This window comes from Primulina eburnea, chromosome 17 (assembly GCF_022965805.1).
Source record: "Primulina eburnea isolate SZY01 chromosome 17, ASM2296580v1, whole genome shotgun sequence".
Taxonomy (NCBI): Eukaryota; Viridiplantae; Streptophyta; class Magnoliopsida; order Lamiales; family Gesneriaceae; genus Primulina; species Primulina eburnea.
Window position 1 is genome coordinate 814,065 of NC_133117.1, and position 16,227 is coordinate 830,291.

The 16,227-nt window shown below is 36.6% G+C and overlaps 2 protein-coding genes across 5 annotated transcripts; one reads left to right on the forward strand and one right to left on the reverse strand.

Moving 5' to 3' along the window:
• Positions 1–1,341: 1,341 nt before the first annotated feature.
• On the reverse strand, positions 1,342–7,128 carry LOC140818504 (translocase of chloroplast 120, chloroplastic-like). 4 transcript variants are annotated; one of them, XM_073178483.1, is made up of 5 exons: positions 6,842–7,128; positions 2,043–5,885; positions 1,871–1,911; positions 1,774–1,820; positions 1,342–1,674 (listed from the first exon to the last, which is right to left on the reverse strand). In XM_073178483.1, the coding sequence occupies exon 2, from the start codon at positions 5,863–5,865 to the stop codon at positions 2,134–2,136; it is 3,732 nt and encodes a 1,243-aa protein (XP_073034584.1). In that variant the 5' UTR covers positions 5,866–5,885; positions 6,842–7,128; the 3' UTR covers positions 1,342–1,674; positions 1,774–1,820; positions 1,871–1,911; positions 2,043–2,133. The 4 variants fall into 4 exon arrangements, with proteins under 4 accessions (XP_073034584.1, XP_073034585.1, XP_073034583.1 ...); XM_073178484.1 differs by lacking the exons at positions 1,774–1,820; positions 1,871–1,911 and having other exon boundaries at positions 1,342–1,648; XM_073178482.1 differs by lacking the exons at positions 1,774–1,820; positions 1,871–1,911 and having other exon boundaries at positions 6,842–7,127.
• A 5,002-nt stretch (positions 7,129–12,130) lies between these two features.
• LOC140818549 (pentatricopeptide repeat-containing protein At2g21090-like) lies at positions 12,131–14,693 on the forward strand. The gene has a single exon (XM_073178544.1). It carries the CDS (start codon positions 12,216–12,218, stop codon positions 14,043–14,045), a length of 1,830 nt encoding a protein of 609 aa, XP_073034645.1. The 5' UTR covers positions 12,131–12,215; the 3' UTR covers positions 14,046–14,693.
• Positions 14,694–16,227: the final 1,534 nt, after the last annotated feature.

A 16,227-nucleotide genomic window follows, 5' to 3' on the forward strand; every position in this document is an offset into this window, starting at 1 on the left:
CAACCAAATATCTCTGTCTAGCAGTAAAGACGACGCCTCCAGAAATTAGAGCATGCATCGCCCCTCTACCTCGCATGCGGATGTTCACATGTGCGAGAAAGCGGGTGGGCGGATGAAGTGCTCACTCTTTTTAAAATTGTGGATGGTCAGACAAATCTGTTTGTTATTAATTTTTTAAAAAGTATTACATTTAAAAAAATTCAAAATAAGAATATTAATTATAAAAGGCTTGATTGTATATATTTGGAGTTTGTACGTAAATTGGATAGAGGAATTCGTCTGTGTAATTTTAAATTATGTGTAGTTTTTTTAATTGTGTTTTAAATTATGTGTAGTTTTTTTAATTGTGTTTAATTATGTGTTTAAATTATGTGTAAAGAGATATAGATATTAAAAAGATAATTTTCCTTTTAAAATTTTAATATTTTTATATGAATTGGGGAATTCTAAGGACTTGTTATTCCAACCCGGTTTGCACGTTGGGTTAAAATTCAAAAAATAATAATAAAAGTTGTTTTTTGTTTATCCATACAAAATTTCACCAACCTTAAGTTCTAGGCTCGAGATGCTGCTAAAACAGATGTAGTGGTGACTAATGCCAGCTCTACTTTCAAATCACCTACACTTTTCGGGCTTGTACCGTTGGACCGGGGTCTGGTTCCAAGGTGTTAGGTCATAGTATTCTCCTCTTTGGAGAAGATAAGCTTCCACACGACCCAAACTCTTGTGCTCGCCAGCGGAAAATACAACGCTCGACCTTCAAGAATTACGCCGAGTGCCGGTAATTGGTGGTACTGGCGTGTTTTTGCTGGCACAAGATCCACGCCGTGTCGTCTTAACAGTTCAGGCGATGCTCGTTATTAATCGAACATGCATCATACCCGCACTAAATATTACTCCGTGTTTAGCTTCCGCATGAGGTTTGTTTATATTATGTGCAACTTACGTTTCAGAAATAATACATCTGTTTTAGACCGAAGAATGCCTTGTTCAGATTATTCTTTCCAAGAAAGAGAGTTCCATCAGTTGATTTTGATGAGAAATGAACAAAAATCCACACTGATATGTTAGAAATCATATGAAAATTTGAGTGACTGTGATACTATTATGCAAAAGAATTAATAAATCAACTTGTACTTTTCTAGGATAATAATAATACAAAAGCAAGCAACATCGGAGCCGGAGAATAAAATGTAAGGTATGAAAATGTCGAATCTGTTGTGGAAACAAAAATTGATTCAGGTCCGATCAACTAATCCGCCATAGATATATCAAATTCAAATTTCTATTTCAAGTGGCAGACAGCATATATCTCCGATTTCATGAAAGTTGACAAACGACTAAAATAGATGTAGAAATTACTAAAGGAGACTCATTGTTTGTCTAAATATATAAAAAAAATATGAAATGAACATAACTTACCAAAAACTACAACCTCCAAAAGTTTGTCCAACAACACATGTAAAAAAACCTTACGTACTCAAAACCAGCTACAAGGAAGAAAAATAAGAGAAATAAGAAAGAGACTGTCCTTGAAAGTACCCCCGGAGAACAGGATCAATGATTTTTACAATCTGAATGTCCCAATCTTCCCAAGACCAGCTATACGACCATTGTCCCTGAAGAAGCCAATTCTAGTAGCTTCTACCTATGCAACAAACAAGAAGGAAGTATCTGGCACATGAAAAAGAAATATCATAACAAAACTGAAGCAAATACGGGCATGATAAAAAAAAGGCTTAATCTAAAAAAGAACGATGGAGTAAGACATGCCAGAAGCATTCACGAGGGCATTTTTAAGGCTGATACGAGGCATATTCAAGTGGGATATTAATTGCTGAATTTTTACCTCAAACGCTTCAAAAAAAAAAAGTGGGATATTAATTGCATTCAATCATCCGTCAAAAGCATCTGACAAATTATCAACCACTTGCTTGTAAACTCTGATAGAAGAAAATATAACCATTCCTAGCATTTACTAAACCATAGAGGAAAGTTGAAATTATTAAGGAATGTTAACTGTGAAAAAAGGGCATAAATACCTATGTTGGTTGCTGAAATTGCGGAGGATTGATGGCAAAGAAAAAATTTGGAATATATAAGGGCTGTTGATACTATCCACCACTTTCATCATTATCCATACTGCACAGGTTGAGAAAAACTAAGAATTTTCTTGACTAGAGGAATTAATCCAATCAATACTATTTGAAGTTGCTCTGAGCTATTGAGTCTGAGACTCATTTGACCAGACCCCTTGTTATTAAGATTGATTCGGCCAACCAAATTTTCGTGTCGTCCGATGGGGATTTGGGTCTGAAAGTTGCAACCAATGGCAAGATCTCCATGCCAATCCATGACAGAGATCCCCAAAGTAGACAAAAAACGCCCTAAAGGGTGGTCTTTGTCTCTCAGAGTTGCTTCAAGGCTACCACCATAAGCCACATCCCCGCGACCATACATGGCACCACCAGAAACAACTAACTGACCCCGTTTGCCAAAGAGTACCTTATCCTCTAATTTTAGTCCACCAGTCAAAACATCACCCAACAAAGTTGCTGAAAGACCTGCAGCAGCCTTATTCAATCTGTGATTACTAAATCTCGTCTCTGTTCGTAGAGTGTAAGCAAAGTCCTTTCCAACTGATTGCATGTCAAAGCCTATCGAGGTTGCTTTCCCTTTACCATGCTTCACCGAGCTAGCAACTTCCATTTGAAGGTTTCCATCCTTTTTGTCCTTTGAAAGGTGACCAGAGAAAGACACCGGTACCTTGTCTTTTACCACAAACAATCTTTCAACATTTATGCCATCATAACCAATGTCATGGTCCCAACCATTGGGTTCTAGGACAGCTCTTACAAGCCATGGGTTGGAGGAATCAAGAGAACGATATCTATGGGTAGGATTATCAGAATCAAAAGAAGCTGGCAGAGCCATATCTGGCATGGGAACTGGCACTGATGCAGCAGCACTGGCCTCTTCTTCTGCATTTTCACCATATTCAGCAGGTAAATTCTTAGCCTCCTCTTGAATTTTCTTTGCCATCTTCCGCCGCTGCTTCTCTTCCTTCAGCTGCTTCTTCATGAAAAGTCTTTCCCTATATTCAAGTTCATCATAGTATGCCTTCCTTTGCGCTTTATTCAGCATTTCCAGCTGTGCTTTAGTCAATGACTTGAAAGGCGGTAATTCATCATATTCTGATGAGTCTGAGTCCGAGTCTGAGGAATCATCCATATCATCTATGATATCATCGTCATCACCAAATTGCTCCGACGGAAGCTTCACTTCAGGCCTTGATTGAAGAAGAGATGAAAGAAGGAAAGGTAAAGGAGGTGATCTTGTTCTAGGAGTAAAGGATTTTCCAGGAGGGCCATCTTGCAACTTCAATAGTGTATTTGCTTCAGCCAAGATTTTCGAAGCGAAGGACAGAAGCAACAAGTGTGGCTTCCAAACCTGACCATTAGGTAATACTCTCTGTCCAGCTCTATTTGTCCTGCATGCTGAGTGGTTCTCCACCAATGAAACGGGATTCATTAGCCGCATATCTCCAGCAGCCTGCCGAATTGCTTGCTGGACGACATGGGACCTTTGGGTCACAAAGGTATCATAACTAGTAGCTGTGCCGTTAGGACCTTCCGGTGGGGCAGATGCAGCATGAGTCAGAACGACAATAGCATTGAACCATATCGACGGTCCAAAGATTTCAGTGATCGTCCGCAGCAATGGCATATCTCCAAAATCTCTGTTCTGCATGTCCAATCTATCAAGATACAAAACAATATCAGGAGGTGTTTTCTTTATAAACTTTTTGACAGAACAAAGTATTTTTTCATTCTGGCACTGGTCTGACCAAGACGGTAAAAGCCCAGGCGTGTCAATCACTCGTACCCTTATTCCCTGCACAGTTCCAACAATATCCTGAACCTTTTTGGTCCCAAACTGAAAAGCATCAGTGCCAAACATAACTTCATCAAATATGGAATTTATAGTTGCACTTTTACCAACCCCAGTTTTTCCAATAACCATGATGGTGCACGTGAAATCTAAGGGTTCTTGTCCAGCTGCCTCAAGCTGCTCTGCCACTGCACTTGCACGATCAAAGCTGAATGCAGCCACACGACCACCACTTCTCCCTTGTAGCTGTTCGGCCAAACCCAATCTATACAAAACTTGAGCGACGACTACATTATGTGGAGTTTGACCAAGCCTATGGGCAAGACGCAGAAATTTAACCCGAATCATCTGGAGCTTTTCACGGGTCTCATCATATTCCTCAGACTCTCCGTTTGCAGGATCCTCAATAAGCTGGTTCTGTATTGGGGAAACCGCACCATTCACTCTAGGCTGCTGGACAACCCTCGAAGTGGGCTCTAGTAGAGGTGCAGCACGCCCAAGGCCAGCAGGACGATTTGAAGATAAGTTACTGTTGGCTGGTGGAATATCAGATGCAGACCGAGACAAGTGTTCTTTATTTCTAGAATTGCTAGAAGCAGGTTCTACCGGTGAGGCAGTTTGACCAAGACTGGTAGATTGGGGGCTTATGGAATATGAAGGAGAAAAGGCTGCTTCAGGTCTGTTTTCCTGCGTTCTCTTGACTGAATTACCCTGGAAAACAGGTTCTTGCACCAGAGCATGTGGCTCAGTGACTGTAGGAAGATCTGGAGAAGGCCTTGGAGTGGAGGTGTTACCAGATGATGATGGAATACCAGTACTGGGTCCAACTTCCAGTGCTCTACTCCCTGAGATAGATTCTTCCATTTTCCCATCCTTCGCTCCTTCTCCTTCCTTTTCGGAGCCTTCAGCAACAGCTGAGGAGACCCCAGGACTTACATCCACAGTACAAATACCTTTGCTTTCCTCCGGGACAACATCCAGAATATCAGAGTTTGCAACTTCCACACTTGGAGAATCTATTAATATCTGTCCATTTTCTTGTTCTCCAGCATGATCCTCTTCACTTTCACTAAGCGAGTTAGTTGGAGTCCTTACAATCTGTTGACCCTGATAATCTGAACCTGGAACAATAACTGGCTCATTAACGATTAGATTTTGTCTGTCATTTCGTATAGATCCATAGGCATCTATAGTTTCTGCTGATGTATCATTACTCTGTCCTTTAACTGAATCAGTATCGGGAATCTCTATGCCTTTATGATTCAAAGTGCCAACCAAATTGGCATCACTCTTTATACCATTATCAGCAACCTGAAAACTAGTATCACCTCCTTTTACTTCATTAGCATCTCGGATTTCAGAATTCTCGTGAATGTTTCCTTTCATGTCAGGTTTCTCTGGATCAGTCTCAGCTCCTTGTAACTCTTTGGCTTCTGGAGGTTCTGACATTTGACATATCCCCTCTTTTCTAGCACCAGCATCCGCAATGTCTTCTGCATCATCAGAAGTCAAAGTTTTAACAAATATTGCAGTATCTGGTACCGCATCCCCAGCACTTTGTGGGGATGCAGGCAACAAACTGTCAGATTTAGTAACAGAAGTAGTTGAATCAGCAATTTCCATTGAGTCATCTTCCGCATCCTCAACCACGCCATCATCAATGGTTCCATTATTTTCGTGCATCAAATGTTCAGCCTCCTCGGCATCATTGACTAAATTAGTATTTTCCTTACTGCTCTCCATGATTCCACTTGATTCAATTTTTTCATCTTCAGTTATAACACTATTATCTGAATCAACCATGGTGGGTTCCACCTCGACTGCCTCTTCAAACACTTCATCCTCATCTGATTCCTTTGATCCGTCCGTACTAAAGGCAACGCTGTTCTTTACTGTTAGTTCAAATATTTCACTCTCGCCGCCCTGTGTCTCCTCTAGTTTAGCAGCATCGACAACAGCATTATGATTTTCCATCACAAATCAATTTCCAATGCCTAGTGCAAAGAGAAGATTTATAATGGTGAGAAAGTATAACTCAAAACTCCAAAATGCTGGAGAAATTTTTAAAAGGAATGTGACAGTCAGTCATAGCCAAAGTACATATTCCAACCTACCACTAATGTAGTAGGCAACACTAGTCACTGAGTAAAATCTGATACATGTGTGTAACGTTAGGTGACTTTCAATAAAAATATATCTTTTTATAATTTTTTGACACAAGATGAATGCAGGCACCAGTTTTTCACTGGATAAATTTATTACTTTTAGCGCATACTCATCTATACCATTAGAATATTGAGTTCATTAAGTCACATATTAATATGAAATAGAGTCAAGTTCACCATACAAATCTTTTTTTGCTTACCATTGAAATGAAATAATTTTTGAAACTTTACATTTGATGTACCAAAAATTGCTATATGATCATATAACTTGATAAACGCGGATATGTACTTGTCTTGCACAAGATAGAGATCAGCTTGTGTAATTTTCCATCATAATGCAGGCATATATATAAAGCATATTGTGCTCACACTCACAAAGATCGTCGACAAGAAATCAAAGGCAACAAAACAGAGAAAACCATAAAACTAAATTATCGATAGCACCATAAAAAAAAAAAAAAAAAAAAGCAGACACACACACGTAACAAAAGGCTGAAATTTTTTTATACAAGTATCTGCCCGAAATACCAAAAATCACAAGCATGAAAACCCGATTATTATGTACTCCAAATGAGTAAAATATCAACAACATAATAACCCTTCTGCACATCAGCTCAACCATAATCACTCTATCCGTACACAAGCACACAAAGGAGCATTCCAAATCAGATCTTAAGAACAAGTCTCAATTAGGGTTTTTCATCACTCAAGAGGAAGTAAACCAAATGCCCAAATAATAAAACAATTCCGAGCCATGAAAAAAATAAATAAATAAATAAACTCACCAGGTGATATCTTCGATTCAGTACTGTAAAAATAGAAACTTTCAGAGGCAAGAAACACGATTTGAGATTCGGAGAGAATGAGAATTCGGGTATGGCTCCGCAAGGGAGAAGGGGAAGAGCTTTTTCACCTACCGATTATTTGAATATATAGCAGAGAAACTAACTTTGGCTGCCGAAGCTGATGATAAGACTAGATCGACGACTGAAACGAGATTTCAGTTTTGATCTGACGGCGGAGAAGGTGCCCCTCGGTTCCATCGTGAAAATTTCTGCTCCATGTACATGGTGACGTCGACTTAAGAGGGTGGGAGGGGATCAGGTGTGACGCGGAACAGCATAATGTGGAAATTACCAATCGAGAGTCACGTGCTTTAATACTATAGCCTAGCACGTGAACCGTTCGATGGGGAAATGACACCGCAATTTCTTGGTGTATTACTGTACTTTCGTTTTATTTTTTTAATTCTAAAAGTATTTGGAAAATATTTTCTTAGAAGTAAATTGGAAATTTTCACGTTTTTATTTTTGGTTTTCGGGTGGAAGTTATTTAATTAGATATATATCATATTATATATAAAAATATTTGAATAATTTAATATTTTCTAGTAGCATGGATTATTTTTAAAATTTTATAATATTTTATATTATCAAGTTAACATATCATATTTTTTTCCAAATTATTAAACCAAACTAGCTTTTATAGGATGCTGAGTACGTCTATACCCATTTGGTTTAATAATATATATTTTTTTAGGGTAGAAAAAAATGTCTCTTTTTTATTTATTTTTACGAAATATTGTTACATTGATCGGAACTATCAATCATTTATAATATATAAATAAAACAAGAGATATTTTTGTCCAATGTGATTTATTTGAATAATATGGTTTGAGTACTACTGTCTTAACTCGATGATTTATTCAATCTGCATCGAATGATAGTCACTGTTGCAAATTCTATCGTCATAAAAAAAATTTACCAATAAACTAGAGATACTATATTGTCAATAAAACCCAATCTTAGCATTTTTCACAATAATTCATAGGATGTAATGGTAGAGTAAAAAATTGCATTCCACTTGTGTTTGTAATTTCATACTAGCGACGTGTATATAATTTAATATATATAAATATTATGTGTTGCTTAATTAGATTTTATTTTTTAAAAAAATATCTGTTTTAATTTAAAATGATTTACTAAATATTTAGAAATTAAAGGATATAAATGTAGAGAAAAAATTGTTGAGATGTATTAAAAGTACTAAGAAATACATAAAATGAAAACTCTATTTCTCTTCTTTTTTTTTCTCTTCTTTTTTTCTTTTTGTGAGATTTTATCTATGGTCTAAACATGGCATGGACAAGGTTTGGTTAATGTACTTTTTTCTCTTTTCTTTTTCTTTTTCTTTAAGAATAATGAACTGGAACAGATTAATAAAGACAATAGCAAGATAGTAAAGAAAAAAGAAAATCATGTAAAATGATAGTGATTTCCACTTAGCCAAAATGTCAATTCTTGTACACCAAAAAAGGGACATCTGGATTTAAAAATATTTGTTTTAGTTGATGTTTTTTTTGTACTGTGGATTTAGTTGGCTTTTAATCTCTGTCGAGTCTTTATACTAATATTCTTATCCAAATAGAATTTCACATCTCTTGGCTTGAGAATGGATAAGGTGCTCACATGGGGAATATATTGGGAGATTTATGATCTAAAGATTTTATCATTTCATACATATGTATGATATGGTTTTATCAAAAATTATAAATGATTTTTTATCGATTCAAAATCACATAAAGTTACGATTTCCTTTTGTTATATCAAGAAATTGGTCATTCTCCAAGCATAAAAACAAACAATGTAATTGAACTTCGAGTGTCATGGTCATCTCCATAGTCGGCATCATAGTAACCGAGTGTATTATTCGCATATCTCAAAATTCGTCGAACTACATCCGATTGAGGCTTCTTTGGAACTTGCATGTAGCGGCTCCTCACTCCAGTTGATTGAGAAATTTCAAGTCTGGTTATATTTAAATAAATCAAACTACCTACCGATTGCTACACTGTCACGTCTTCCAAATCTATCTCTTCATGAGCACACATTTTAGTATTTGATTACATCGAAGACGAAATTGATTTGCACTCAAGCATCTCAAATTTCTTCAAGAAGTTTCTTCAATATTTTAATTGACAAAGAGATAGTACGATCAATTTCCAGTTTCATTTCAAATAAACAGACAAGTTCTTCTTTGTTTGGAGAATTTCGTCTTCACGTTTTCATGTTAAAATCATCCACATAAACTAGCACAATAGCTAGGTGTTTTCCATCATATTTGACAAACAAACTTGAATATTCAGATGTCATTGAATAACCATTATGAATTAGAAATTCTCCAATCTTACTGTACTGATCCCTTGATGCTTGTTTTAACCCATAAAGTGTCTTTCATAACTTACACACATATTCAGGATGGACTTGACTCTAAAAACTCGAAGGTCGATTCATGTAGATATCTCGATCCAACTCATCATGTAAGAATATATATTTTTACATCCATTTGCCACAAGTTCCAAACTTTACTGGTTACAAGTGCAAGTATAACTCGAACAGTGTAAGCTTTGTGAATAGACTAAATGTTTCATTGTAGTCTAATCCATATTGTTGAGAAAACCCTCGAGCAACAAGACGATCTGTGTGCCTTTACATTGAACCATTTGAGAATACTTTATTTTATACACTCATTTTCAAGAAATAATCTTCACATCTTTAGCCTTTGGTACAAGCTCCAAGTTTGATTCATATATGTGTTAATGAAACAATCTCATCGTCCATATTGTTACTTTCCATTCTGGATTTTGTGATGCTTATTCAAATGTCTGCGGTTCTTTTTCATTTGCTTCTTATATTATTGCAGCGTTGACATATTTAGCATTTGGTTTTCTGACTTTTGTTGATGTTTGAGAGAAGTTGATTCTTCTACTCCACTAGATTCTCCTTCAATGCTTGCTTGTTGATACACATGTCCTCCAAGAACTCTGTGATATGCTTTTTTGGATATCATCACCAAAATATGTATCGTCATATTTATCTAAGTCAAGTTGGATTTGAGAAGGTGGCAGTTCATATTTAATGACATTTGAATCTGTTTGTATGTCATTTTCTAAAAACCACCATGAAAGATGCTTCAGCAAACACCACATTTTGAGGTGTATAGTACTTTCCAGTTGTAGGATCACTACACCTCCATCTCTTTCTTTGATCAACGTATCCTACAAAAATACACTTAACAACCTTCTTGTCCATTTTGCTACGTAAATGATAAGGTATAAAACATAAAGACACGACCAAAACTCAAAAACAGCTAATCGTATTCCATAATAATTCCAAAGGCGACTAAAATATAATCTTTGTTGAGGAATCCGATTGATATGAAGGAAGGCTGCGGTTCTAGCTCATTGCTTCTGCCCAAAATCGTCTAGCAACATTTCCTGTATGAAGAATACTTCGACATATTTCAGTTAGATGTATATTCTTCATCACTGCTATCCAGCTTTGTTGTGGAGTGTTCTCGAAGGAAAATGGAGAACTCGTTTGCTAGATGGGTCCAAACACATCCGACCGAGTGATTAATTCTAATGGATCTTTTGCTTTAAATTTGATTCTTCATATGGCAATTGATGTACTTTTACATATTGACATCTGACTCATATTGTGTTTGTTTTTACTTCACTTTCGGGCATCCCCATATCGCCATTGATCTTTTCGTAATCTCATTATTAGCTTGGAATAACTAACAAGACTTAGCTGCGTATGCCATAAACTGTTGGCTCGTTTTTTCTAGTTTTGTCAACATATGCAGTATCTGCATACATCACATAAACCGAATCCAATCATCATTGACTCTTCCATAATCTCAAGATTATGATAAACCTTTATATCTAGCTTGCGGACCAAACGGAACACGATGACATAAAAAATGTTAATTGTGATATTGGAATGAGATTTTTCATGCCCAGGATGTGATAGATTTTGAAGTGGCACCTCATTTGCATTATTTTTGGGAGAGACTGTCGTATTGCCGATATGGGCTATCTGTAATTTTGAATTGTTGGCTATCAACACCACTCGACTTCCCTTTGATGATCTTTTTTGCCTTGTCATTATATTATTCTTTTTAGACTAACTAGTTGTGTGTTGCTTGGAGTTCCCTTTGTTTTTACTCGTGTAGAATGCTTCATCCTCACCCTTAAAGAAACTTTTCCCATTTGCTTAGCTGGTGCGACTTGTGCAACAAGCAAATTTTCAACACAATAAGTACTGATGTCTGATTTTTCCATCCTTGTACACGCCTACATTCAGCCTCAAACCATGGATAATTATTCTTTTCATCCTGATTTCTCCAATTTTATCACTTGGATCCAACTCGGTAATTTCACGGTATCATTCCTGAGTGCTGAGAGATCATCACGCTGCGTTGTGCTAACGCACAAAAGTTCACTCTCCAGAAGTTGAAGCCTCGTGCCATTTTTCTTTGAGAATTGCATCGCAAATGTATCTCAAACTTCTTTTGAGTTTTGGAATCCTTTATATACTTTAACACATCTTTGATTCGAGGGTAGCCTTTAAGACAAACATTGTCTTGCCAGTGTACTATGTGCATTCTCTGCCTTCGGTTGCATAAGTGTTGAACTTGTATATAAGACCATGCATGTAGACCAAGTATTGTAATTTTTATTTTTGAGCTTCTTGACTCCACAAACAACTTGAAGATCGCCATATTGCTGATAGGAGGAGAAAATTATTTAAATTATGTCGTCGACGTCGCTCTGATACTACAATGTTGGAAAAACAAGATGAATACAAATTAAAAGAATATAATTTATTTGGGATAATTCAATAAGGGAAGCAATCTTTCATAAACATACAAGAAGAGGTATTGATGCTTATTCTGTTAACAAACTCCTAACAAACTAAAAAATTATCAAATACTAAATAAAAAAAGTAGGTACGGATTTTTATCTGTGAGACGGGTCAACACTACCGATATTCACAATAAAAAGTAATACTCTTAGCATCAAAAGCAATATTCTTTCACGGATAACTCAAATAAGAAATATGTCACACAAAATACGAACCGTTACACCGTCTATAAGTTTTTGACAAATAAAAATCAGCTATAAATGTTGACCACTAACATTTGATTTGATACAAACTAAATTAATTATCATTTATTCTAATAACTGGAGAATTAAATAAATAAATTTATTTAATAAACCACAAGTGCTGGTGTTGTATTTTTTAACACACCGCACAGCCGCGACCAATCTCAGGCGGCGCTGCTCGCCGGAGCTCACATGTTGCCCTTACTGCAATGCCCTATCTTTCCCATTCACCTCGCACACTAACACCTTCCTTCGGAAAATCCCGCAAAAAAACTCGCAAGCATCCTTGTATTCTCCAGAAATTTCTCAATCTCACCTCACAGGGTCAAATCCGAGAAGCAGTTCATTCATTGCCTCTCTTAGCTCGCAAAGGATTCCGTTTGAACTCCAAGATTATTTCCAATCTCATTCAACAATGCGCCAATTCGAAATTCGGTAGAGAGGGCAGATGGGTTCACCTTCATTTGAAGATGACGGGTTCAAAGCATCCCGGCACTTTTTTGTCCAACCATTTGATTAATATGTACTCGAAATACGGTGATCATGAGATGGCTCGTGAGGTGTTTGATAAAATGAGTATGAAAAATTTGTATTCTTGGAACAATATGCTTTCCGGGTATGCGAAGTTGGGGATGTTGAAGCCAGCGAGAAGATTGTTCGACAAAATGCCTGTAAAGGATTTTGTCAGTTGGAATACAGTGGTGATAGCATATGTGCAGAGTGGGCAGTTTGATGAGGCTATAAAGCTTTTTTTGCAGTTGAGGAGGTTGGATATTGGCTTTAATGAGTATAGTTTTGCTGGTGTTGTAACAATATGTGTTAAGTTAAGGGAGTTGTGTCTTACTAAGCAATTGCACAGTCAAGTTCTTGCTGTCGGGTTCTTGTCAAATTTGGTTCTTTCAAGTTCTATTATCGATGCATATGCAAAATGTGGCGAGCTAGGGGATGCTAGGAAGTTGTTTGATGAGATGATAAAGAGGGACGTTCTTGCTTGGACCACTTTGGTATCTGCTTATGCTCAATGGGGTGATATGGATTCTGCTCGGGAAATCTTTGCCAGAATGCCAGAAAAAAACTCTGTTTCTTGGACTACTTTGATCGCAGGGTATGCCCAAAATGGAATGGGAAATGAAGCCCTTAAGGTGTTCGTGGATATGATTAAGCATAATGTCGAATCTGATCAATTCACTTTTAGCAGTTGCTTGTTAGCTTGTGCTAGCATAATTTCACCAGAGCGCGGTAGACAAATTCATTCACATATGATAACCTCGGGCCTTAGACTTAATGTTGTAGTTGTGAGTTCTCTCATTAACATGTATTGGAAATGTGGAAACTTAGAAGTCGCGAAAAGGGTTTTTGACTCCACGAAAAACAAGCAAAATGTGGTGTTGTGGAACACTATGATATCTGCACTAGCACGCCATGGTTGTGGTAAACAAGCAATAAAAATGTTCGCAGATATGGCGAGAATGTCTGTTAAACCAGACAGCGTCACACTACTTGCCCTTTTGAATGCTTGCAGTCACTCGGGGCTTGTCCAAGAAGGACTTTTTTTGTTCGAGTCCATGACTCAAGAATACAAAGTTAATCCAAATCAAGAGCATTATGCTTGTGTAATTGATCTTTTGGGTCGATCAGGATGTTTTGATGAATTGATGAATCAGCTAAAGAAGATGCGATGTATGCCCGATGATCGGGTTTGGAATGCTTTGCTTGGTGTATGTAGAATTCATGGAAATATAGAGTTGGGAAAAATAGCTGCAAAACACCTTGTGCAATTAGAGCCGCAGTCCCCAGTAGCATACTTATTATTGTGTAGTATGTATTATGCTATCGGGAGATGGGAATCAGCCGAGGAAGTTAGACGGCTTATGAACATGGGAAACATCGAAAAGGACGCAGCTGTTAGTTGGATAGAAATTGATAGAAAAATGCATTTAGATAGCATAACTAATAATTTGCATCCTTGTGAGAAAGAAAGAACCTCGGTTTTGGAACTGTTAGATGATCAGACCTCGGTATATAACTTCGAGCGGTGATTTTTCTGATGCATTTTTTGCTTTAACGATTCAAGATGAAGGGAAGGGAAGGGAAGGGAAATCATCCAATCTTAATTACACGGTATTACATTTTCTTGGTAAATTTTATCATTTACACATCCCTGATTCGCATTCCGTATCATGTGTAGCGTTTTCCTTGTACACTTGGTAACTACATTTTTTAACAAAATCCAAATTTTATTTTTCTTTTTGGACACAGAATCTCTGCACTCTTGCTAAATGTTTACTATAATAATAATAGTAATAATAATAATAAACAAACAAAGATCTATCTATGTGCTTGCATCTATATTCATTGATTTGTTCATCAATCTAATGCATTATTGGAAGAAAAAAAAATGGAGGGTGAATAGGGTGAGCGGGGTCGGGCCGTCGGCAATCTACCGGATCCTGATGTGAAGAAGATGAAGGAACTGGGCAGTATGATGTCCTGAACACGAGAAAACGAACATGTGAATGAGCGTCAGATGAGTGTCTGCAGTGGTCATTTCAATACTTAAGTTAGCAAGTTGAAGATTAAAAAAGTCATTGTAGAGGAAAAAACGATACTGATGCAATAAGAGACTTCATTGAAATTGATATTTTATTTTATTTTGGTAAGACAGGGTACATAAGTTCGAAATATCTCTTTGTAATTTGATTTTTTCCCTATTAATTTCATTTCCCATTCGTATTTTCAAAATAAAAAAATTTGCTACATTAAAATATATATAATGTCAATCTAGTTTGTGAATATTAAATAACTTTTAAAAAAACCGTGTCACATGTGGTATGGCATTGGACAGCCATGCCCCTAAAAAGAAAGTAGATTAAAAATATATATACACAACAATAACAACTGTTGTGAAAAAGTAAAAATTTATGGTAAAAAGTAAAAATCTCAAACACTCAAAATTTACCAAACTACACACTTTATAATATTTTTCTCTCTACTCAATTGTGATTTTCTTCACAAATGAGAGATCTATTTATAGGAAATCTTTACACATAATCCAAAAATAAAATACATCATTACCTACATCATCACACACTAATTTTCAATATTCAACACCTATTTTTCAACATTCAACATTCACATTTTCAACACAAATATTTTTCACATTTTAAATAATATTTCAACACTCCCCCTTGAGATGATGATCATGATACGATGATGTCTTCATTACGTGTTTTGTACTGCCTCGTTAAAAACCTTACTTGGAAAAACCCATTGGGATAAAAACCATAGTAAGGGAAAAAGAGTGCAGTCACGTAAACTCCCCCTGATGTTGACATGAACAATTCTTCACAAATTTCGTAGATTGCGCATCCCAATATTATATATGTGCTTTCTGAATATTGACGTAGGAAGTGCCTTTGTGAAGAGATCTGATGAGTTTTCACTTGATTGAATGTGACGAACATCAATACATTTATTCTTCTCAAGCTCCTTGGTGAATGCGAAGAACTTAGGAGGAATATGTTTAGTTCTGTCGCTTTTTATGTATCCTTCTTTCATTTGAGCAACACATGCAGCATTATCTTCATATAGTATCACAGGTTTCTCATCGAATGATAATCCGCATGAGATTTGGATATGTTGGGTCATTGAATTTAACCACACACATTCACGACTTGCTTCATGTAGTGCAATAATCTCAGCATGATTTGATGAAGTAGTTACGAGCGTTTGTTTCTGTGAACGCCAAGAATTTGCAGTGCCTCCACGAGTAAATACATATCCAGTTTGGGAACGTGCCTTGTGTGGATCAGATAAGTATCCAGCATCAGCATAACCAATCATACTTGAATTAGCATCTTTTGAATACAAAAGTCCCAAGTCTGTCGTTCCTCGTAGATAACGGAATATATGTTTAATTCCGTTCCAGTGTCTCTTTGTTGGATTTGTGCTAAATCTTGCCAACAGATTTACGGCAAAAGATATATCAGGCCTTGTACAATTTGTAAGGTACATAAGGGCACCGATGGCACTTAGATATGGTACTTCTGGACCAAGAATATCTTCATCATCTTCACATGGACGGAATGGATCCTTTTCTATGTTTAATGATCTAACAACCATTGGAGTACTTAAAGGATTTGCTTTATCCATATTAAAACGTTTAAGGATCTTTTCTGTATAATTTGTCTGGTGAACAAACATTCCACATTATTTTTGTTC

Bases quoted from the DNA above. Each gene is read 5' to 3' on its own strand.
- LOC140818504 (XM_073178484.1), bottom strand. From the start codon at position 5,865: ATGGAAAATCATAATGCTGTTGTCGATGCTGCTAAACTAGAGGAGACA.
- LOC140818549 (XM_073178544.1), top strand. From the start codon at position 12,216: ATGCCCTATCTTTCCCATTCACCTCGCACACTAACACCTTCCTTCGGA.